Source organism: Protopterus annectens, chromosome 2.part1 (genome assembly GCF_019279795.1).
Source record: "Protopterus annectens isolate FY-2018-M chromosome 2.part1, PAN1.0, whole genome shotgun sequence".
In the NCBI taxonomy this organism is placed as follows: Eukaryota; Metazoa; Chordata; order Ceratodontiformes; family Protopteridae; genus Protopterus; species Protopterus annectens.
In genome coordinates this window covers 1,708,407,072-1,708,431,997 of record NC_056729.1, presented here as the reverse complement: position 1 = coordinate 1,708,431,997, position 24,926 = coordinate 1,708,407,072, and the positions used below count along the sequence as shown (strand labels likewise).

At 40.5% G+C, this 24,926-nt stretch overlaps 1 protein-coding gene across 3 annotated transcripts in view; it reads left to right on the top strand.

The window, feature by feature from the left end:
* Positions 1 to 24,926, top strand: part of CASZ1 (castor zinc finger 1) — a 668,840-nt gene that overhangs the window by 527,149 nt on the left and 116,765 nt on the right. For all 3 annotated transcript variants that reach the window (XM_044063158.1, XM_044063159.1, XM_044063157.1), the window contains one exon: positions 8,840 to 8,972. In XM_044063158.1, the coding sequence (XP_043919093.1) occupies positions 8,840 to 8,972 (133 nt within the window). The remainder of the gene's footprint in view (positions 1 to 8,839; positions 8,973 to 24,926) is intronic.

Genomic DNA, 24,926 nt, shown 5'->3' with positions numbered 1-24,926 from the left:
GCAGCATGACGAATCACAAAGCTGAGCCTATCTCTTTGTGATCTCATATCGTCCTACCTATTTGGAAGAAGCTAGAGTGATGCTCATACATAAAGTTTCACAAACTGTTATGACAGTTTCAACCCATATCATTTCTCCAGCATGTATTGAAAATCATCAGAAGGTGTGTTATTCAAAATCGAATACAATAACTAGCCAAAACCAAATATGTTCTTCCCACCAGTTTTAGAATGCGACATAGCACAGAATCTGCCCTACTTTAGTTCTTTTAACATTTTTGGACTGAGATAAGCCAACATATACTAGCCAGTGCCTGATCTTTAACATCTGTTAAAGACCGTTGATATAGTTAACTATCATAGGTTTATAGGTTAGTACTAAGCTAACTGCCCTTGCGAGCCATTTTAAGCCTAACCAATTACCCCTTGTGAGACTCAAACCCTGCACCTTGTGTTTGTAAGGCAAACACCTTAACCATTAGGCCACCCTCCCAACCCTGCTACTACAATGCTTAGCAAATTGAGACTATTCCAAAATTCCAGCTCTTGCTTTAGCAGCTGTCTGATTGCTCACACTTCATGTTTGAGATGGATTAATAGTCTGTTATCCACCACCACCATCCAAGTACAGGTGTCATCTTTATGAAGGAGAACACCACCACCATTGCAAACTGCAATACAGTGTGCAGCTGATTCTGCTATCCTCTGTGTAGCTATGGGCATTGAAAAGCGTGACTTTTCACCTCCAGAGTACTTGGTTTCTGAATGTGAGTAATTGCTAGAATTCTGAGGCCTCCATCCAAACATAAATAGTAATAAAACTAATGTAATTTAATCATTAACATTGACAAAGAACAGCTCAACATCTTTTCATCTACACTCAGTAGCGCAACAGGTTTGTGCACGTCTTTGCTGTGGAAGGCTGTGGGTTCCTACACCAGGTTGTTGGATTTTTCCAATATAGACACTGCAGTGCAGCATAAGTGGGGTGTTGCAGTACTGAGTGCACCATCCTTCAGGTGAGAAGTTAAATCGAAGCCCAATCTGCCCCAGTTGGGGGTTTCAAGTGAAGGTAAATGATCCCATGGCACTTACTGAAAATAGCAGGGAAGTTCCCCAGGCCCAGGCTAAATTACCCGTAGTCAGTCTCCCGTGAAAAGAGGCCATTGACTTAGTGAGACTAACCCAGTCAACAAGTATAAACAAATAAAAAAATAAATAAATAAAGTAAAAAAAAAAATCTCATTTGTAAGATAGTTAATAACTCTAACTTGCTGGGGACCTGGGGACACATGTAGACAGTAATCTAGCCTTTGACCATCATTTGTGTACAATAGTGAGGAAATCATTCTAGTTGTGCATCTTATAAACAAATTTATAGCATCTAGGTCCAAAAATGTAATTTTTCCACTGTATCTGGCATTCATCAGGCCTATCATTGAGTACAATCCCCCGTTGTTATATATCTAACCAGAAATATCCAAGAATGTCCACAGAGGTTCCATATTAAAAGAATGCAGAGCATAAATAGCATGTCCTTTGCAGACCATGTCAAAGCCCTATTCCTATATTGTGTCTTACAGGCTGTTGAGGGGAGATCTATGCCTGGCGTGCATGATATCATTGTACCCCACTTTGATGTACCTCCTACATATCTGCGAAACAAACAGTACCATAATTATCTATTCTGAAGACTTAAACATTGCCTGTGATATAAATAAAACCTGCTGGAGAGGCAGGTATGTATCACAGAGACTATCCCTTCTCTGAATCAGGCTCCCCATCCATGTGAAACAGAGTTCCTGCCCAACCCAATTCAAGTATAAGTTGGACAATTAGATGGGGAACAGGAAATCTATCGATAGTTTTGTACCTGTCTCTCTAATGGGCATAGACAGCTTGTAAACTGCTCATCTCCCAGGACCCTGCTTATAAATGTTTCATCTCCCAAGCAGTGGTACCAGAACTTTCTGAGATTTAGGATGAATGACTAGACTTAAAAAGGCCCCAGTGGTCATTAGGTTAGTACACACCTATTTTTATTTATTTTATTTATTTTACATTTGTTTACCGGGGAAGTCCGATTATTTTATTTATTTTACATTTGTTTACCGGGGAGGTCCGACTGGACAGGGCTGTCCATTTTCAGCGGAGGCTCAGGGAGAAAAGCTCCAGAAACAATTACTAACATACCATACATAAGATATTTACATAAGCATAGTGGTTTAGACATACAATTAAAAGTATAGCAGGTAGTAACATGTGATTGTTGTTCACACAGTATGTTTAGTAGAGATAATCTTGAAGATGTAATAAAGATAAGAAAAGAAAGAAAAAACTAAAAATACTACTCAGTTTGTCAAAGGAGCAGAATATAGACAAGTTCATATAAGGTTCATTGACATTTTAAGGGAAAGCTTTTCAACTTAGTCTAGGGGAGAGTTAGTGGGTATAGTTGGGACAGTGGGGAGTAGGCGGCAGTGAGTTGGTAAGTAACGTGTGATAATACATATAGTGAACCTTCATATCCAGCCAATAGGTAAAAAAAAAAAATAGGATATCTTTATCATGCGTAATAATTCATTACAGACCATACTTGTATAGGAATAGCCATATCTGTCTTACTATCAAGCCATCTGTATGCATGCATCCTTTTTACCTACATAAAGTCCAAGTATGCTGTCCAAAATTGTATTGCTGGCATCTGGTCTTGCACTTGTATGATAAACTAGTGGCATACTTATGGAATATTGAACCAAAAACAGTATCCACACCAGTAAAAGGATTCCCAGGATGCAGGAAATAATCACTTTAATTACTTAAATGGAGTTTTATACTTAAAGAGTAGTGCAAATCTTGCTTTTTTAAAATTGTACTTCATGATCATTTAGATAGTTATGGCTAGTGTCAGAATCATCTGTCCTTTGCTGAGAAATTAAACCAAGGCCCCATTTGCTTGAATTGGTAGTAGCAGAGGTGAATGCCATGGCATTTATCAAAAAGAATAGGGGAAGTTCCCCATTGCCCTGGCCAAATTTCCAGTAGTCAGTATGAATACCACCTCAGGTCTCCCCTGAAAGATGCCACTGGCCTAGTGGGACTAACCTGGTCAACAAAGTATAAATAAATGTTTTTTTTTCTCTAAGCGTATGTATAATGTGCTTATATCTTCTTTTTGTAATGTGTGAGTATGAGATGTTTGTTGCTTGTTTTCCCTCAGAAACAGTGTTATGTTGCTTATTTGTACATTGCTAATTTTGCTATACGACAGTAAATGTATCATAAACCTGTAACTCTTTTTCATATGTTAGAATGGTCTTTTCTAAGCTTCTGCTGAAACCAGGCTTTGTCCAGTCAGGCTATCTTGGTTAACAAACTGAAACAAACAAATAAGGGACGGTCCAAAAAGTTCCAAGGAAATAATTAAGTAGGACTCACATCTGCTCCAGGGCAAGGGAGTGAAAAAAACTTGAGAAGTATCCTGGTTAATTTTCTGTTAGAAAGTGGGGTTTGAAGTGAACATCAGATTGGTAGAAGACAACACATAAGAGAAACTGTCTATATTTGTTGCAAAAATGGATCAAGGGGTACCTGTATTATTTGCTTAGATTTTTAGTCAGGCCTTTAACTCATTTCCACACAGAAGATGATGGAGAAGATTAGGGGATTATGAATAGGCCTGAATAAAATAAGAATAAAAAAACTCATCAGTGGGGTTAGCCCTATGGTGGAGAGAGAGAAAATCCTGAGTATCACCAAGAGAACCTGAAATTAAGTAGCAGTCTGCACATTGGAGGAGGACAAGTGTGTAGGTAAAAGTGAGCAACTGACTCCTGCTAACCCTGAGTCTGAAAGGAAAGAAGTAGTTCAGTCCACTGCATTGGTGGTACCTGTTAGTGGATAGGCACACAACAATTAGTGCAGTGTCCCATGACCATGGGCTAAGCATCACCAAGCTGATTTTAGTAGCTTTTGTAGGGTGTGTGTTTGGGGAAGAGTGTGTCAGAAGGAAAAGCATAGGATGACCTTCCTGTGATGCAAGTGCATATGGCAACACCAAGGGTACGGTTATGGCTAGCAAGTGCATCCTGACCTCTGCATCATTAGTGATGTAGTTGAGAGTAGTTTAGAGGGAGTGGTGCTTCTGGGTAGTTTGCTGGCCTGAGGACAATTAAGGTCCTCCCTTGAATATTAAATACCCTGTTTTGGGGAGGCGAATCCAAACCCTAAGGCTGTTGAGACAATGGGGGGGGGGGCACCATGATTTGTGGGCCTTCTGAGGGAAGATGCATATATAAGGTAGAAAACAGTCTCCATGGCTGTCTCAGTGATGCCTCTTGCTCTCCAATGATTATTCACAGGTGTGGAGGCAAATATTGCTTGATTTTGTTTTGATTCTATAGCTTTATAAAGTTTGTTTGTTTTTGGAGCTTTTCTCCATGGGCTTCTACTGAAAATGGGCTCACTTTGGCCCAGTAGACCTTCTGGTAAACAAATGCAAATAAGCAAAATAATAAAATAAATAAATAATAAAATCACATTGAAAAAAGTAATCAACGGTGCAAAACAGAGGGGTAGCATTTGGGTGTGAAGTAGTAGAAGAGGACGTTACCCTCTCTGTGTCTTACAGGTCAGTTCTAAAGCCCCTGCTCTTTAATGTTACTCATGAAAGATAGCACAAGTGAGATGGAGACTAGGTGTGAATGAGTCGGAGACAGTTTGGGCAGGAGCTCCTGAAGGTTATGGAGTGAAAAGTGAAATGTTAGGTAAGTTACAGCACTAGATTAAGTGTAAGTACATGCACTTCGATAAAAATAGTTTTGAAGTGCAGTGCAATGTGGATGGGACGACTGTTCTGACCCCCACAGAAGAAGAAGAAGAAACCTAATTTGCTTGTATCTTCCCCCCTGGTAACAATACTAATACTCTTGAAAACTTACTTAATTTCCTCTCTACCCAACTACCCCAGGAAACCATTGTACTGGGTGACTTCAACACTGACTGGTTAACCTGTAGTTTTCAGAACCCTACTAACCACATAAATCTCTATGGATTCTCTCAATTAATAACCACTCCTACTAGAATCCACAAACCTAACAAGAAACAATCTGCTCTTGACTGGATCCTTATTAATAACCACCCTAGCAATTATACTCCAGGAACCCTTCCCGACAATATTAGTGACCATATGCTTACTTACATTATTAGACAAAAATTTCATATCCCAACTACTCATAAACTCAAAACTTCCCACTCAAAGAAATTCTTTAATCCTGATAGTTTCCTGAATGAATTGCAAGCATGTGACTGGTCACCACTGACCCATCTTGAACTTGATGAGGCTGTGACCTACTTCAACACTAACTTTCTTAAAATCCTAGACTACCACGCACCTTATCACTCTACTAGAATAAGATCCAAATCTGCCCCATGGCTAACAAAACAAACTAAGCAGAAGATGCTCCTCAGAAACAAAATATGGGCTAAATGGAGAGCTACCAAATGTCCATCTGATCACCTCTCTTTAAACAGTTAAGAAATGCCACCAAGAAGGATACTATTAGAGACAAAAAATACTTCTACCTCCACCTCCAACAAACCAGTCAACAAACACCACAAAAATTTTGGTCAGGGATAAACAAACTTCTTCAGCCAGGACACTCAACTACTCCTGCCCCATTAGGTTTCAACCATAATAATTTCAACCAGATCCCTGATGCCTTTAATAAATACTTTACAAAAGCCATTCAAACCCTAGCCAATTCTTTACCTCCATCTACTGCTTCCCCACCAAATACCTCCACAATGTTGTCTCCTACCTTTCATATACAACCTATTCCTACATCTCTTATTTATAAACTGCTTAGAAAACTGAAACCTTGCACCCCATCTGCGGACCGACTCCCATCCAAATACCTACAAATTGCCGCAAAAGCTATACACTACCCCATATCTATACTTATTAACAGAACTATCTCTGAAGGCAAAATCCCTACCATATGGAAAGTATCTCACATCATCCCTCTACATAAAGGTGGATCTTCTATTGAGCTTTCGAATTTTCGCCCCATTGCCTTACTCTCCCCATTAGCTAAGATAATGGAAAAATGTATTCATAAACAACTACTCAACCACCTTCTACAAAATAACCTACTAGCCAACTGCCAACATGGCTTCAGACCATTCCATAGCACAACGACTGCCCTTTTATCCTTCACTGACTCTATAAATAAAAATCGTAACAATGACTCCTTTTCCTCTGCACTATTTATTGACCTGTCAAAAGCCTTTGATATGGTTAACCATAACTTACTTCTAGACAAACTAAAGTCCTATTCTCTTGATCCACAAGCATTACAATGGTTTAGGTGTTATCTTCAAAACAGACAGCAAGCAGTGCTTTGGGATAACAATCTGTCTTCATTACTCCTAGTAAATATTGGAGTCTCACAAGGCTCTATCTTAGGTCCCCTTCTTTTTTCCTTATTTATTAACGACCTCCACATGAACATACCTCAAGCCACCTGCATTCAATATGCAGATGACTCAAACTTAATCTGTACTGCTAAGAACATAGCCTCCCTTCAGTCCCTCACCCAAACTGTGTTCCAAAATGTTGAAAACTGGTTTATGAAACATTGCCTCCTCCTTAATCCCAAAAAAACAAAACTACTGCTTTTTACTCCAACTCAAAAAATCATCCACACCATTCTTCTCTATAACCTCTAACAATGCTACTAACATAACCCCAGATACTACCACCCACCTACTAGGTGTTACAATTGACAATCGTCTTAACTATGATGACCATATTAACGCCACCATAAAATCTGTTAACAAAAAACTTGGTACTCTCTATAGAATCAAACCCTTCCTTACCCCCAAAGCCAGGAAAACTATTGCCCAGACCCACCTCATTTCTACCCTTTTCTATGCCTCTGCTATATATACTAACCTATCAAAAAACAACATATCCAAACTTTCTACCTGTTATAATAGCATAGCTAGATTCATTACATGTACTCCCTTTAAAACTCACCACGGTCTTAACCTCAAACAACTAGGATGGCTAGAATTGCAGAACCACATACTCTGTCAACAGTTACTTACCACTCAAAAGATCCTATACCACCCCAATAATACCCCTATCCTCACTAATCTGATTTCACCATATAAAAATCTAGCTACACTACGTTCTGCTAATAAACTCCTGGTCTCCTCGATTAAATCTAACAACAAAGCTGGTGACTAACTTTTCTCAAACACTACAGGTAAAAACTGGAATCAGCTCCCTCCTGAACTATCTATCCTAGCTTCTACTTCTCTATTCAAAAAACATATTAAAGAACATCTTAAAACTCAGTGGCGTTGCCCCTGTGCTAACCCAGACTGAAATCTATTTCCCCTCCTACTCATACCCTTTTCCCCACCCCTCTAACTTAGGCCTCCTAATCATGCTTCTTTTTTTCATAGTAAGAGGATAAATCATAAGGACTTTACTCTGTTGTGCTCATACCCACTTTATGTTTAGTACACCTGTCTTGTTCTACTTAATGTAACTTTTAGCATAATGTCTATATTCTATAATTACATCACTATATTTTTGCTTTTAACCAATGTTACCACTGTACTGTTTTTTTTTTTTTACATGTCTTTGTTATATTATTGTTATATATTGTTAACTTTGTTTTACTGTTCATGCTTGGAGCTTTTATCCCCGGGCCTCTACTGAAAATGGACATATATCCAGTTAGACTAGCCCGGTCAACAAATGTAAAATAAATTAAACTGGCCTGAGAGTAAGTTTCACACTTAAAATGATTTGCCAGGACCAAAGTGAGAAAGCAGAGGTAAAAGCTAACAACAGTATGCTGAAATGTACATCTTGAGGAGTGGAATGCAGGGATACTGAGTAAGTGTTATTGGCTAGATTTAGAGTGGTCTGCCAACTGATTGCCTACTACTTCCCTATGAAGTTCTGTCCAAATAACTTCATTCTCTTTAGATGTGCCTGCACTGACACCGAATTTTGTCCAATGCCCACCAACAGGGCACACACATGTATAGACAGATGGACACACTAACATACATAAGCAAAGCAATACAGTGCCTTGTCAATATCTATGCCCTATTTTGTTAGCCTGAAAAAAAATGTCAGACCTTTATGTTTACAATTCCGGGAAATAATTTTAGAACTGCTTTATTTTATGTTTTAATAAAATGGCACTTACTGTCCATAAAGCAGCACAGTCTTATCCGTATTGCTAGAGGGCAAATTAATATTTCAGTCACTTGGGGATTTTAGAAAAATCTAGGTGAATATATTTCTGTCAGCTCTTTATTATATTCCTTTATTCCTGCTTCACAGTACACCTGTAAATACATTTCAGAGGCACTGTGATGGGAAAGGTCACGCAGTTTGAACTGATCTGATTGGTTGTCAGGTTTGATATGACTGATATAGCAGATGTTCTTTTTTGGACATGCCCAATAAAAGACTGCTCCACTGCCATGGCAACCATAATATTCAACAGCATGAAGCACATTGACTACTATGAATCTGCCACATTTCCTCAGCATTAACACAGTTTTTAATAAATTCATAAGATGCAGTACAACAAATTAGGTGTGACAGGCACTGCTGAAAATGAAGTGCTCTCTCCTCATTCTCTCTTCCAGCACCAGCCATTTAAAGGTCTGGTAGCCTAGAAGCCTTTGACATAATTTTGCAATAATTACCACTCTGAGTATCACACTCTTGGTCAGTAGTCAGAACCAATAATGTCAATGAAAATAGCTACTGACCAATCAGAGTTTTATTTTTATCTTGTATTCCACAGGGAATGGGCCACAAATCTCATCAGGCCGGATCAATCCAGTTCAAGTGAAACAGGAGCCTTCTGAAGATGGGAACTTGACATCCCAGCATTCCTTGCAGGATCAGAGTTTGGACCTCAGCATGAAGGATCACAGGTAAGGGTATTGATTCACCTTTTGATCTGCAGTGAATATCTACGCATGAGGCAACACTGTCCTTTCTGAAGACTTTGTCATCTGAGAGGGGTAATCAATGTCTCCTTTTTGTAAGTACACTAACCATCATCCTATATTTATCTGGAATGAAAGACCTAGATGAAGAATATTTCTAATTTGAGTGAAATGGCCATCCCATTTTAGCTTTACCGAACCAAGGTGAGCTGGAGCCCTGATTTCTGAATTTGCTTCCCTTTGGTATTTCTGTTTTCATATACAGTAAACATCTTTTCAAGCCAATGCCTTTGTCAGTGGTACAAAATTAAATGCAAACCCTATTGCAGATTTGTAGCATATTGTTTACTTACTCCAATTTCTGTTTTAGTATATCAGAAGTTCTGCAACTCTAATCCTACACTGTGTATATATATATATATATATATATATATATATATATATATATATATAATGTATATATATATATATATATATATATATATATATATATATATATATATGTATATATATACACACACATACATAAATATACACACACACACATACATATATATATATATATATATATATATATTTATGTATACATGCACACACACTGTGTGTGTGTGTGTGTGTGTGTGTGTGTGTGTGTGTGTGTGTGTGTGTGTGTGTATATATATATATATATATATATATATATATAGTGTGTGTGTATATATATATATATATATATATATATATATATATATATATACACACACACACACATATGCATACAAACTATTAATCCTCCTGAACACACACACACACACACACACACACACACAGACACACACACACACACACACATACACACACACACACACATGCCTATCTATTAGTCCAAATAGTTTATTCTAACCACTGTTTTTGCCAAAATGGTAAGGGTCAACTCATTTCGTTGATACTTGTTTTGTCGCTGTAGTGGCAGCAGTTCTGTGGCACTCAGTGGGTGCAGAGTAGATCAGTCTGTGCTGCAGGGATAAGTATGTCATAAGACAAGCACACACTCATCTTGTACACATCACACACCTGTGGGGAAGTTTTCTACATATTTGACTACCTTATGCACATGTATGCCGACCCCTTCCATGTATTTAAATTTTCTATATGGGCCTGGGACTTTTTGATTGTGGAATCTTTTACATCTGACAGACTTACTTGCTTTCTAACTTAATTTCCGCCTAAGACAGTGAGTCCCATTCGTGGGTGCAAATGCTCAAAGTAATAGGAATAAAACAGATCAGGCAGAAGTATAAATGTGTCAGTGGCAGTTCGTTACTTCAAAGGAAGAGACAGCATGATAGATGGTGCAGGGTGGACGTAATATAAAATGAGACTAGGCCTGGGAGGGTGAGAGTGTAAAAATAAATGGGAGAGGAGAAGAAAGGCACTGGAAAGGTGACTGTGGGTGGCACACTCACATCATTAGTGGGAAGATCAAAAGGTTGTAGGTTTTGTCACAACTACAGGTGGCTAGATTTGTGTTCATAGGTATGTCCTAAAGTAGTTGTCGTTGTAAGCCATTTTAAGATTAGCCAGTTTCCCTCAGAGGTAAGGATAAAAAACTGTACCTTTTTTCTGTGAATTAAATACCTTAATGACTATGCCAATCCCTAATGTTTACTGATGCTGTAGTTCAAAGGGGGTATGCTGAATTTCTGAGATGTTGTCCTTCACATAAGATGTTAAAACAAGGTTCCATTTGCCTGAGTTTGTAAGCACCACAGCAGTTACTGAAAAGAGCAATACAATTTCCCCAGTTCTTTGGCATGATTATTTCTAGTAAGTATAAATAACAGCTCGGGGGTCTCCTGAAAAAATAGGCAACTGGCCCAGAAAAACTTGCCTAATCAACAATAGTAAGCAAGCATGTAAGTAAATAACATAAAGGAAAAGATGAAGCTTACTGGTGAAAGGAAGGCAACTGAAGCAGTTAAGAGCATGTGTTGCGATAAGATCAGAGAGACAAAAGTGAGCTCTTAAAGAACAAGAACAAGGGAACTCCATTAAAAAAAAAAAAAACAGAAAGAGGAAGGATGAAAATAACGACTGAGTTTCTTGTATCAGCAGAGGGAGTAAAATAGTGTTTCCCGTGGCTAAAATAGTCCATTTTACATTACGTGGCTATGAGAAATGGCCTCAGTATAAATGAAGATGGGTAGCTCGGTGTCAGTTGTGTCTTTATGATATTTAAATGAGGTCATTGTCTCAGGAGACCAAACTGACAGTGACATAAAATTGATTGGATTAGCAGCCTGAGTACTGAGGTGATGATCAGTGATGGTCAATGAATGGAAAAATTGAATAGCTGATGGCTGTGTCTTGTTTTCAGGGTGAGGGTGAAGGACATGTCAGTACCACATTGTTCTGTAGGGATGCTGGGAAAAGGGAAGCTTGCAGGTCAGTGATCAGTGTAGGGATGAGGCCATCTACATTCACCATGCATGGGAGCCTCTATGTTAATCTACATTCACCATGCATGGGAGCCTGTATGTTTATCTACATTCACCATGCATGGGAGCCTGTATGTTTATCTACATTCACCGTGCATGGGAGCATGTATGTTTATCCACATTCACCATGCATGGGAGCCTGTATGTTTATCTACATTCACCTTGCATAGGAACACGTATGTTTATCTGCATTCACCATGCATGGGAATGCGTATGTTAATCTACATTCACCATGCATGGGAACATGTATGTTTATGAACATTGGTGATGGACATGCCCCTCCCTGGCTGGGGGAGTATTTGAATACCCCTCCCTGGCAGGGAGAGTATTTGAATAAAAGGTAGAGTATAAATCAAAAAAATAATGTACGATAGTAGTCAGAACTCCCAATCCCAGTTGTGAACCCTCCTACTAAGAGGTTTAATAAGAAAGCATGAATAGAATACTAGATGACTGTTGGGGTGGGAGGGTCAATGGGGCCTTGGTCAGCAGGTGGAGGGGATAAAAGGTCAGGACTGGGGGCAGAGCAACATGGTACGGGTTCACGGGTACTGTTTTTGACTGAAAATTATCACAGGTAGAGGTAGGGTAAGAAACAGTTGAGTTTTGCATTTGCTGGCTTCATGGTGCAGAGAAGTAAAGCTCTGACTGTGAGGCAGACAAGCTGCAATCAGCTAGCAATGGAAGGTGGCAGTCAGTATGCTGGGAGGGGATAGTCTGGCCAGCTGCAATATTAGGATGTACTTGGAACAGAGCCAGAGAACACAAAGCACAGTGGATTTTGCACTATTAGAACATGTGTGTGATAGCCTTCATTCCATGTGGATGGAAGTGCACACATGCTCTCGGAGAGGCACTGCAGACCCTTGCACAAGCTGGCAAACTTCTGCTTTTGCAAGTTGGGTTAGGGGCACAACACAAAAAATCATACTACCTTTGGCAAACAATACATTCCACCCCCATTCATTTCTAGATTAATGTCTACCTGATATACTTCCCTGTATTCCTTCAGGCTTCTTCATATGCTCAATTTTACTACCCTCAAATAAGAAGTCTACACATAAACTATCCCCGTCACTCTTTCCAGTCACACTTACAACAGCACATGAAAACACCTTTATCTTCCCCCCCCTATATTGCTTCTATTTAAAGACAATATTGCATTTTCCTATAAATTTCCTTAACTTCACCTCTCTTTATAACATAGCTCTGATCTCAATTACTCAATCTCTGTGTGTTTTAAAATTAGTACTCTGCAGCTTCTGACCTTTGCCAGAAATTTTGCAGCATTTATTGTATTTTAATCCCTGCTCTTAACATGACATTTTCTCTTCTTGATTAACTTGTACTATAAGCAGGAGCGGCCTTAGGTAAACTGGTGCCCTAGGCAAAAGAGTTCCACGTTGCCCCCCACCACACCCTCAGTGCCCCCATCCTGGTCTACATACACCAAATAAATACTGGAAAAGTGCCCCTGCTAGACCGGCGCCATAGGCGGCCGCCTAGTTGGCCTATGCCTAAGGCCGTCTATGACTATAAGCATACACTGTAACATCCATATAAGTGAAGTGCATTCATTGGAACTTTTCTTCCCAGGCCTCCACTGAAAAGTTGGTTTTGCCTGGTCAGATTTTCCTGGTAAACAAACAATTGCAATTAAATAAATAAACCTACATGGTTGCGTGGGCAAAAACAGCTTTGATTAGCTCTTGTCCCCACGAGAAGTCATTGAAGTGGCTGCTTCAATGGAGTAACGAATGTGTCAAAACCAGTAGGAGGGGCTAGCAGGTACAGAGGGGAAAAGTACCAAAAATAAAAGCAGAGATAAAGTAGAGTATTTAATTAACCATCCAGATGAGTACTGCAGAATTACAACTTTAAGGAAATTTGCTAATGTATAGGACAAAACAATCAAAACTAGTCAAAAGCAGAACCTTGAGGGGCAGGCATGAAGATCTCCCAGTGTTTCACAAAACATGTTGAGAATGTCTGACGTGAATGCTCTCAGTGCAGAGGGAGGGTCTAAAGCCCATTTGGGGCAGTCTGCTAAGGAGTGAAATTAAATCACCCAGATCAAGCACTTTGCTGAGGTTAATAAGAATAGCACTTGTAGACAACTCATTAGCATTATCAAGATATTAACTGAGCTCTTGGGCAAGGTGTTTGAAGTGTTTTTTTGTTAGAACACTGATTGGACAGAGAGGGATACAGAGTTCAGGAAGCATAAACATAAGTGATTTTTAGAGCAAGGAAGGAGGGAGACTGGGCATTAATTGCACAGGTCATTAGTGAAGTTGGAGTTACCATTATATGTTACCCTTGCAGCTCTACATTCATTCATTTATTATTTTATTGCTACCATCAGCCTGATTGTACTGTCATCTTCTTCTTCTTCTTTCGGCTTTTTCCCGGTTAGGGGTCGCCACAGTGGATCATCTGTCCGCTCATGATTGGCAGTAGAGTTTTACGGTGTCGAGTTGCCAGCCCGGTGCCCAACCTTCCACAGAAGGCACACACACGCACACACTCACACCTAGGGCTAATTTAGAGTGTCCAATCCACCTACTGCATGTGGGAGGAAACCGGAGCACCCGGAGGAAACCCACGTGACCACAGGGAGGACATGCAGACTCCACACAGAAGGCACCCCAGCCGAGAATCGAACCAGAGAACCTCTTGCTGTGAGGTGGCAACGCTAACCGCTGCACCACTGTGGCCGCCTCATACTGGCATTAATTCCCTCTGGGCCTCCCAATATAGTAATTAGCATGAAGGCAGTACCAGGACTTTCACTGGTACTTCTTACCTGAGTAGTGGGAAGCAAAAGTTGAGTAACAGGTAGCCATCATGTGTAGCTAACAAAGTTTTCATTTGTGATACTGCTCCCCAGAATGCTTTTCTTGTACGCTGTATGCAAATGTCTTCCCCAGTGAGTGTCTGCTGTCATCTTATACTGCGCCGTTTTCATGCAGGCTTAGCTAAGGACCAGAGCATTCAGAAATATAAGTCATGTACTTATCAGATCTCTGTTTTGACACTGGAAACTGTTGGACTCGTTGTTGTGGCACCCTATTTTTCAGCAATGACGCTTCCTCCTCTCCTGTCCCATAACACCCTGTTCCAAGATAATGACTCCAGACCGAGTGGTGATACTTAGTCAATTTATATAGACTAAATTGTAGCACTACAACTGCATATAATTAGGAATCATGGGGGGGAGGCCTCCAGGTTTCCTACATGTTCCTTCAGAAGTGACAATTTGAACTGTGAAAGGTGGGTGGGTTGTTCCGATCTCTGGACAGAGACCAAATAATTGTAACATTCTGTTAATAGCATAACTTGCATATTTATCCTGGTCCTGTCCGTACACTCGAAGCTGTTGAAGAGAGACCTCAGATGACCTTGAGAAGCCTGTGAAAGTAAGCCATTTAGAATGGACTCTCCAAAGGAAACTTGTACCCTAGACAGAATATTCAAATTGTAATGCTTAACAAATGTTCGTAAGGTTGACCATGAAGCAGCCAAATTAATATCTCCCTAAGGGAAATTTTGTATAAAGTCAGTGGATGTGGTTTGATCACTAATAGGGTCTGCAATCAGCCTTGTGCTCAGGGGCCTGTCACAAGAAGAGTAACAGTAACTCAAACAATTCACTCCAAATGGATTCCCTTAGATATTTTTTGACATTTTTAGCAAAGAAAGGGAGACAATGTTATCTGTGTACATCTAAGCAGTAAGATTGGTAATTAGAATAGTTTGGAAGTAATACCAATAAGTGAATGGACTGATTCAGATTCATTTGAGTAGCCACTTCTGGCATAAACAAAGTATTAGTTGTAAGCGTGACTCTATGTGGATGAAATGAAATGTAAGTAAGTTTAGAAGATAGAACATGAAGCACTAAAACTCTGTTGTGGTAATGGCTACCAGAAGGAAAGTGTTCTAAGCAAGAAATTTAATTTCAGTGGAATTGCCTGGCTCAAATGGAGGCGTAGTCGACCTCTGAGGTATAAAGTTTAAATCCCTAGGATGAGCAGGTAAACCAAGGCTGAACTGGAGTGAGAAACTCTTTCTAAAAATGCTTTACCTACCTTATGAGATGCCAGGATAGGAGAGAAAAAGCCAGGCTGAAAGGATGATATACCAGCCACAAGGACTTTTTATCTAGGTGTACATAGATCCTTTTTTGCATAAGAGTGATAAAAAGAAGCTGAGAAGGGGGTCTATATTTTACTGCATGGCCCGGACTGAAAATGTCTTCTGCTTAGGAGGAGAAGAGGAGCTAGCAGTTGTCTCTACTGAAGTCCAGGATGGGTGGAGAGATGAAATCCTTGGTACACTGGCTGCAGGTATTTTGTTTTCCAAAATGGAAACAGAATGTCTTCAGACCTTCTTTTCTCCTTCCTTTTGTCTGCGGGGACTGCCATCAAACTGGGTTTCTCCTTGTCCAAGTATCTCTTTTTTTCCTTCTCCATCACTTCAGATCTCAAGAGTTCCTTTGAGGACTAATTTACTTCTTCTAACAATGTTATAAAGCTTTTGAGATGGCGCAGTCAGCATCTAAATCTCTCTCCCCAAAAGACATGTCATGGGGGTCTTAGATAGGGATTCTGCATCCACAGTCTTTACATTTCTTGAAACCACAAAACTTCACCTCTTTATCCATGCCTGCTGTCAGTCAATTTACAGCAATAGTGGTTAGCAACAACAAAAGCCTGCCAACTACCCAGACAGAGTGAACTCACTCAAACAAAATGGCTTTTTGTTTTTAGTAGGCCATACAACCAAGCAACAAAGTCCTAACACTATCAAAAACAGACCAAAGTATCCTAAATCAAACCTATACAACAAGTATTGCAAAGACTCACCAAAATGGAAATTAAGAAGGTCTAAAACACCCCTAGCAGCTCGAGCTTGCTTTGAAAAGTAGCTGCAATGGGGCAACAAGATAAGTTCTTCCCTTAGGAGCAGAAATTTATAAGACAGGGCAGGAGGTCACACTTGAAAACTGGGTCATTGCAGAAAAAAGGTGGCCAAAGTGACAAGTCAAACAGTTTCAAGTGTCCAGACAGGGCCTGAATAAATCTAGTTTTTTAGTGCTCATCAAAGGAATAATGAGCAGTAAAAGCTCATCACATCCTTCTAAATACTTTCTTTCTTCTACTAGTGTTTGGTCAAAAAAAAAAAGCTTTAATTTGTTTGTTATCTGTCATAATTATAATGTTACCTTGTATACAACTATTGTGTCTGACAAGTGAACTGTATCTGTAGTTGCAATATTCTGCTTTGTTTTATGTGGAGCTTTTCTCCCTGGGCCTGTACTGAAAATGGACATATATCCAGTTAGACTAGCTAGGTCAACTTCTTCTTCTTCTTTCGGCTTTTCCCGGTTAGGGGTCGCCATAGCGGAACTCTGGTCCGCTAATGATTGGCAGTAGATTTTTTACGTACTGAGTTGCCAGCTCTAACGTACAACCTTCAACGAAGGTACGCCCATTCACGCATGTCTCCACACAGAAGACGATTTAGCTGAGAATCGAACAGGACAACGTCTTACTGTGAGGCGACAACGCTACCAAATGTAAATTAAATAAATAACTAAAATAAATAAATGAGTCTGTAGTGGAAAAAAATTATCGTTCATTGTCCTTCATACCAAGAAACCACCATTTGGTCCTTCCATATCAGTTGACTCCTTAGGTGCTGGGTTGGTTCCTTGAATCCCAGTCACCTGAGTCACAGCTGAGGCTGCAACCTGTACTTTAACTCAAACAGTTAGATCCTTTCTGACCTCCCATTAAATATTTTTCTTTTCTTGCATTAGATAGGTCTAATTCACTTTCAAGGGGGTCTCTTCCTCCGACAGGTCTGTTAGTGGCATTATATTTCTTTTACCCAAAAAAGGTCTGTATTAACTACAGTGAAAGCAGCTGATTCTGATTAATGCAGTATGGTGTATTCCATTTTTAAAGCTCTGCATTCTGTGACATTGTTTTTATTACATTCTTGACAAATGTAGCTGCAGTCCATTGTTTGAGATATCATTTTCCTAAACAGTCCATATTTAAACAGTTAAGTGACATGCACTATCTCAGAAGGGTTGTGTTGCGGGTTGCCGGAAACATTTTGCTTTCACATACAACTGCATTGTTTTCCTAGCTTGTTTCATACTATTTGGGTTCTAGTTTAATGGATGTTTGCTAACATGTAATGCAGTTAGCCATACAGAAGCACAGACACAGATTATTTCACTTGCGGTGAGCACCTTGTCCATTTCTGGAACTGAGCCTTGCATTCAGTTCAAGATTTAAAGTGCAGATTGGGACCTTTAGGAGTGGAGTGCAGCAGCAAAGCCCTGTGCCCTGCAGTTTCCAATCTTAATTCTTATCTTGGTATCACTGATACAGAAACAGACCACAGTATGCAGCATATTCAGTAAGCTTGTACTGGCTGGGCTGTAAAGTACAAGTAATTATTTAACCATGATTTCAAGAGGGTAACAGTGAAGTGAGCAGGTTTCCAATGTTGCTTCCAGAAATTCTCTGAAAAGGGTGATGTAAGGCGGTATAAACTCAGCAAAGCTGAGGTGTGATGATAATTACTGCACTTTAGAGCTAATTTTCTAGAGCAGTTGCAGGACCTTTAAAGCCTGCTTTATTATTTCTGTACATCTTGTTCTACATTGTTATAAACACTCCTGTTTTTGCATTATTTTTCTTCTTGCTGAATGAGATATATTTTCCCACCTACATTTTTAAGGACTCAGTCTATCCTTTTCTGTCTAATTTCTAAAAAACCCTCAACTTCCAGAATTTAGCACAACATCCCAGATTTTACGTCAATTTTTTTACCATGTACACCATACAATTTTTGATATCTGGTAAATCACTGACTATTAACAGTCAGTAAATAATGCCATACATTAGAGTTTCTTATTTCTAATTGTTCAGATAATGCATGTTGATGCAAAACCTTATTCTATTAACTTTTTAAGTAAATTATTGTAATATTTAAAAATTCTGCCTGAGTTTAGGTTTTTGTCCTCAGTTATTTTTAGCTTTGTCCTAAATTCTTGAGCAAAGACACTGAGAGATATGTGTCTAAAGGAAAACCAAGTCCTATGACGGTTACTGTGAAGGTAGTCCAGCAAACCTGAGGAGTCGATCCCAATTTCTGAACTGTCCCAGAGCCACTGACAAGGCAAATGGATGTTGAGACAATCATACCCTGAACTACAGGAAGCAACCTGTTAACAACTCATAGCCTTAATGTTATGTATTAAATGATAGACTGTGAAATAGCCTGAGCTATCAGGTCTCAAACTCGTGTGTGTCACAAGAGTGGAACTAATCCCAAATGCACCACAAGAGTTATACTAATCCCACATGTGCCACAAGAGTGATACTAACCCCACCTGTCACAACAGTGATACTAATTCCACATGTGCCACAAGAGTGATAGTAATCCCACATGTGCCACAAGAGTGGTACTAATCTGATATGCGCCACAAGAGTGATACTAATCCCACATGCGTCACAAAAGTGATAATAATCCCACATGTGCCACAAGAGTGGTACTAATCCCATATGCGCCACAAGAGTGATACTAACCCCGTGTGTCACAAGAGTGATACTAATCCCACATGCACTACAAGAGTGATACTAACCCCACATACACCACAAGAGTGATACTAATCCATGTGCTCCAAAAGAGTGATACTAATCCATGTGCTCCACAAGAGTGATACCAATTCCACGTGCACCCCAAGAGTGATACTAATTCCACGTGCACCCCAAGAGTGATGCTAAGCAAATCAAGAGATAACCCTGAGTTGCTTTCATATTATGGAGCCTGGATTGCTGGAATCTGTATATGTGCATGCAGGGATATTTCGGGGACTAAACAAGGTTACAGCTTCTTCTCTTAGAGATTATTCTCTGAGTTCAAGTATCCTAGGTTTGGGTATGTGCAAGGTATATAATAATTCAGATGGTTCAATAAACTTTTCATCCAGAGAGAGGGGGCGTTTTGATAATCTTGGAAGATGATTTTTTTTTTAGCTTTAGGTCCCTCATCTGATGTTAGCTGTCCCATCATTGCATTCCGGGCACAGACTTTTAAACAGAATCAGATCAGACATTATTTTGTAGACCAGGCAGATGTCACTAATAAGTAACCCATAAGAAAGAAAATAGGACTGCTAAGACTTTCTGAAGTTTTTCAGAGTATCAGAGTATCAGACTATCAGAGTATCAGAGTAGTTCAAGTTTTTCAAACCCGTTATTATTTTCCAGTAATGAGTCACATCTTTCATAGTTGCTTTAGGGTTCAACTCAAAAGCTACAGAAAGCAGTGCTATATTAACTGGTTGGACCAGTAATATACAAAGTGGTACACTGGTCCTGAGTGTCTAGACATGCTCAGCAGAATCAGACAGGTTCAGAATATGCTTTTCTGACCTCAGCAACATCTAGAACTATAATGAAGATGGGTCTAATCTGTAGATGTTGTAGGCCATGGAACAGGGTTGTCACACAGTAGGACAGCATACCAATTCATAAAAAAGGGTATAGAGTGGAGTAAGACATTTTAAGAAGTCTTACCTTAGTGTGGGGCCGTAGAACTCTCTGTGTGGTGTACTCATGCAAATTACCCTCCAACTGTATGCAGTTCACAAAGATGAATGGTCACAATGGGGGAACATACAGGACTCCAATAGCATACTTTCACATGGTCTTATACTTGACAATGCAGCAATCTATCTCCTCTGTCTCCCCTCAACATACCAGTGCTGCAGTAAAAACAACTTTTCTGCAGAGTAAGAAAAAATAAATTCCAGCACTGGCATTCGTAGTGATACAGAACACCTGCTGCCACAACACAGTCTTCCCCACCTTCCCCCATAGTGATGCTGCTGATAGCACCTGTTCCTCTCACAACCACGTTATGTTAATGCCCCTAGGTGTGCCATCATGCCTTACCACAGTATGTTAATGCCCCTAGCTTTGCCACCATGTCTTACCATGGTATGTTAATGCCCCTTGCTCTGCCATCATGCCTTACCATGTTAATGCCCTAGCTCTGACATCATGCCTTATCACAGTATGTTAATGCTCCTAGCTCTGCCATCATGCCTTACCATGGAAAGTTAATGCCCCTAGCTCTGCCATCATGCTTTACCGTGGTATCTTAATGTTCCTAGCTCTGCCATCATGCCTTACCATGGTATGTATATGCCCCTAGCTCTGCCATCATGCCTTACCATGTGATGATAATGCCCCTAGCTCTGCCATCATGCCTTACCATGGTACGTTAATGCCCTAGCTCTACCGTCATGTTTTACCATGGTATGTTAATGCCCCTAGCTCTGCCATCATGCCTTACCATGGTATCTTAATGCCCCTAGCTCTGCCATCATGCCTTACCATGTTAATGCCCCTAGCTCTGCCATCATGCCTTACCACAGTATGTTAATGAGCCTAGCTCTGCCATCATGCCTTACCATGGTATGTTAATGCCCCTAGCTCTGCCATCATGCCTTACCATGGCAAGTTAATGCCCCTAGCTCTGCCATCATGCTTTACCATGGTATGTTAATATCCCTAGCTCTGCCATCATGCCTTACCATGGTATGTATATGCCCCAAGCTGTGCCATCATGCCTTACCATGTTATGCCCCTAGCTCTACCATCATGCCTTACTGCGATATGTTAATGCCCCTAGCTCTGCCATCATGCCTTACCATGTTAATGCCCCTAGCTCTGCCATCATGCTTTACCATGGTATGTTAATGCCCCTAGCTCTGCCATCATGCCTTACCAAGTTAATGCCCCTGGCTCTGCCATCATGCCTTACCATGGTATGTTAATGCCCCTAGCTCTGCCATCATGCCTTACCATGTTATGTTAATGCCCCTAGCTCTGCCATCATGCCTTACCATGGCAAGTTAATGCCCCTAGCTCTGCCATCATGCTTTCCCATGGTATGTTAATATCTCTAGCTCTGCCATCATGCCTTACCATGGTATGTATATGCCCCTAGCTCTGCCATCACGCCTTACCATGTTATGCCCCTAGCTCTGTCATCATGCCTTACCACGATATGTTAATGCCCCTAGCTCTGCCATCATGCCTTACCATGTTAATGCCCCTAGCTCTGCCATCATGCCTTACCATGGTATGTTAATGCTCCTAGCTCTGCCATCATGCCTTACCAAGTTAATGCCCCTGGCTCTGCCATCATGCCTTACCACAGTATGTTAATGCCCCTAGCTTTGCCGTGTCTTACCATGGTATGTTAATGCCCCTAGCTGTGCCATCATGCCTTACCATGTAAATGCCCCTAGCTTTGCCATCATGCCTTCCCATGTTATGTTAATGACCCTAGCTGTGCCATCATGCCTTAGCATGGTATGTTAATGCCTGTAGCTCTTCCATCATGCCTTACCACGGTATGTTAATGCCCCTTGTTCTGCCATCATGCCTTACCATGTTAATGCCCCTAGCTCTGCCATCATGCCTTACCACAGTATGTTAATGCTCCTAGCTCTGCCATCATGCCTTACCATGGTATGTTAATGCCCCTAGCTCTTCCATCATGCCTTACCATGGTAAGTTAATGCCCCTAGCTCTGCCATCATGCTTTACCATGGTATGTTAATGTTCCTAGCTCTGCCATCATGCCTTACCATGGTACGTATATGCCCCTAGCTCTGCCATCATGCCTTACCATGTGATGTTAATGCCCCTAGCTCTGCCATCATGCCTTACCATGGTACGATAATGCCCTAGCTCTGCTGTCATGTTTTACCATGGTATGTTAATGCCCCTAGCTCTGCCATCATGCCTTGCCATGGTATGTTAATGAGCCTAGCTCTGCCATCATGCCTTACCATGGTATGTTAATGCCCCTAGCTCTGCCATCATGCCTTACCATGGCAAGTTAATGCCCCTAGCTCTGCCATCATGCTTTACCATGGTATGTTAATATCCCTAGCTTTGCCATCATGCCTTACCATGGTATGTATATGCCCCTAGCTCTGCCATCATGCATTACCATGTTATGTTAATGCCCCTAGCTCTGCCATCATGCCTTACCATGGTACGTTAATGCCCCTAGCTCTGCCATCATGCCTTACCATGTTAATGCCCCTAGCTCTGCCATCATGCTTTACCATGGTATGTTAATATCCCTAGCTCTGCCATCATGCCTTACCATGGTATGTATATGCCCCTAGCTCTGCCATCATGCCTTACCATGTCATGCCCCTAGCTCTGCCATCATGCCTTACTGCGATATGTTAATGCCCCTAGCTCTGCCATCATGCCTTACCATGTTAATGCCCCTAGCTCTGCCATCATGCCTTACCATGGTATGTTAATGCTCCTAGCTCTGCCATCATGTCTTCCCATGTTAATGCCCCTAGCTCTGCCATTATGCCTTACCACGGTATGTTAATGCCCCTAGCTCTGCCATCATGCCTTACCATGTTATGTTAATGCCCCTAGCTCTGCCATCATGCCTTACCATGTTAATGCCCCTAGCTCTGCCATCATACCTTACCACGGTATGTTAATGCCTCTAGCTCTGACATCATGCCTTACCATGCCATGTTAATTCCCCTAGCTCTGCCATCATGCCTTACCATTTTAATGCCTCTAGCTCTGCCATCATGCCCTACCATGTTATGTTAATGCCCCTAGCTCTGCCATCATGTGTAAGGACTGAATCATTTTTATGATTCACTCATAGACTTGAAGGCAGAGCACAGTGTCACTGGGAACTTAGTAAGGCATAATATACATTGCCATGTAACTTTACTATGTTACTGTTCCTAGCTGCACTATGTAGTGCTGTCACATTACACAGCACACTCCCCATCGGGAGTACCATTGTGCACCGTACATCACTGTGTACTATACGCACTTTTACATCATTCATAGAAACCAACCAGCTTCTGATTGCTGCTCTTCACTGCCACAATCCGTATCTTTGAATTATGGTAGTGAATGGTGATATATTAAGTACAGTGTACATACTGCACATATGCAACTGCACACTATGTGTACGAATATCATGGCCCAAATGTTAACATGATTTGAACTTTTTTTCAGTAACTGTAATTTATGTCCTTTTTGACAAGTCTCATGATGCTACATTTAATGACATTAAATGCAAGTGCCAGGTGTGTTATTTTTGTAGAGCATTTTTGAAAACCTGAGTCATCTTTTTCTGAACTGATTATGTTACTCAGTTTGCAGCTGCCAGCATATTTGGTCATAGCACATTTCCCATTTTTATATCTGAGAAAAAAAAATAGTTTGAAAAGATGTCGCTATAGGACAGAGCCTTGGACTCAGCCTCCAAATCCCATCAGGTTTTACAGCTGATCCCCCCCTCCCCTTACTTGTCTCTGTTGCCTAACCAGTGCTTGAAACATTGAATTATGTAAGAATCAGTCTTTAATGTTTTTAATTCTCATCTTACCTATTACTCCCTGCAAGACCAGCTACAGAAAAGAAAATCCTGATCTCCCAGCATGACGGTCACCCACACATTGCTGCTACATTCCCCAAAACACACAAGGTGCATTACAAACCATTTACAGCAAAATCTGCTTCTTTATCAATAGTTCTTCTCCTGAGGAACACCACTGTCTCATCCTATCAAAAGCTAAGCAGCTGCCTATAAAGCAACAAACCTACCAACTGCTTGGATCTCGACTCTTTAAACTACTCAGTCTCGAACCATTCTTCCCACTATCCTCCAAACTAATTAAAAAAACAACCTCTTAAGTTACTCATGTAACATTCCTACACTCCCCACATCCACAGCCAGACTCCATTGCACTAAGTGTTATTGTCCACTACAGGTCTTAATCTCTGACATGGCTCCCTGCCTACACTGTAGGGAGCTCACCTGCTACCTCAATTTAATATCTCAACCGAAAACTGTAAACTGAACCGACTCAATGCATGTGCTTCTAACGGGTCTTCCCTCCTACTTCCATGCCTCATGAGTTAACTGAAGCAGGAACAATATATATAGTGTGCATACTGTAAATTGCAAACTTTACTGGGTATTTTCTGAAGAGGTTCCGTTTGATTAAAAAAGGATGAAGGAGCTAACATTTTGTTGCCGTTGTTGGTGTTCAGCCCTGTTACTGCTGCCGTTGCTCTTTAGTCATTGTTAGGTTCATAGGTTCATAGGTCGGTGCTAGGCTATCAGCCCAAGTGCCTGTTTAAATTACAAACTCCTTCAATAAGTTGCTCTGATGCTTTAGAAGCATTTTGCCTATGTGTTATCTTACAGTCTTTCATCTGTAAAACTGTATTATCTGCAAATGTACACTACTGATTGTCTTTATTTTATTGTATCTTTATATGTCTATTGTTTTGAATTTGGATCCACTGTGAAGTTGTCAGTCGGGGTTTTGTTTGAAAATGATCAGTTGAGATCAGCG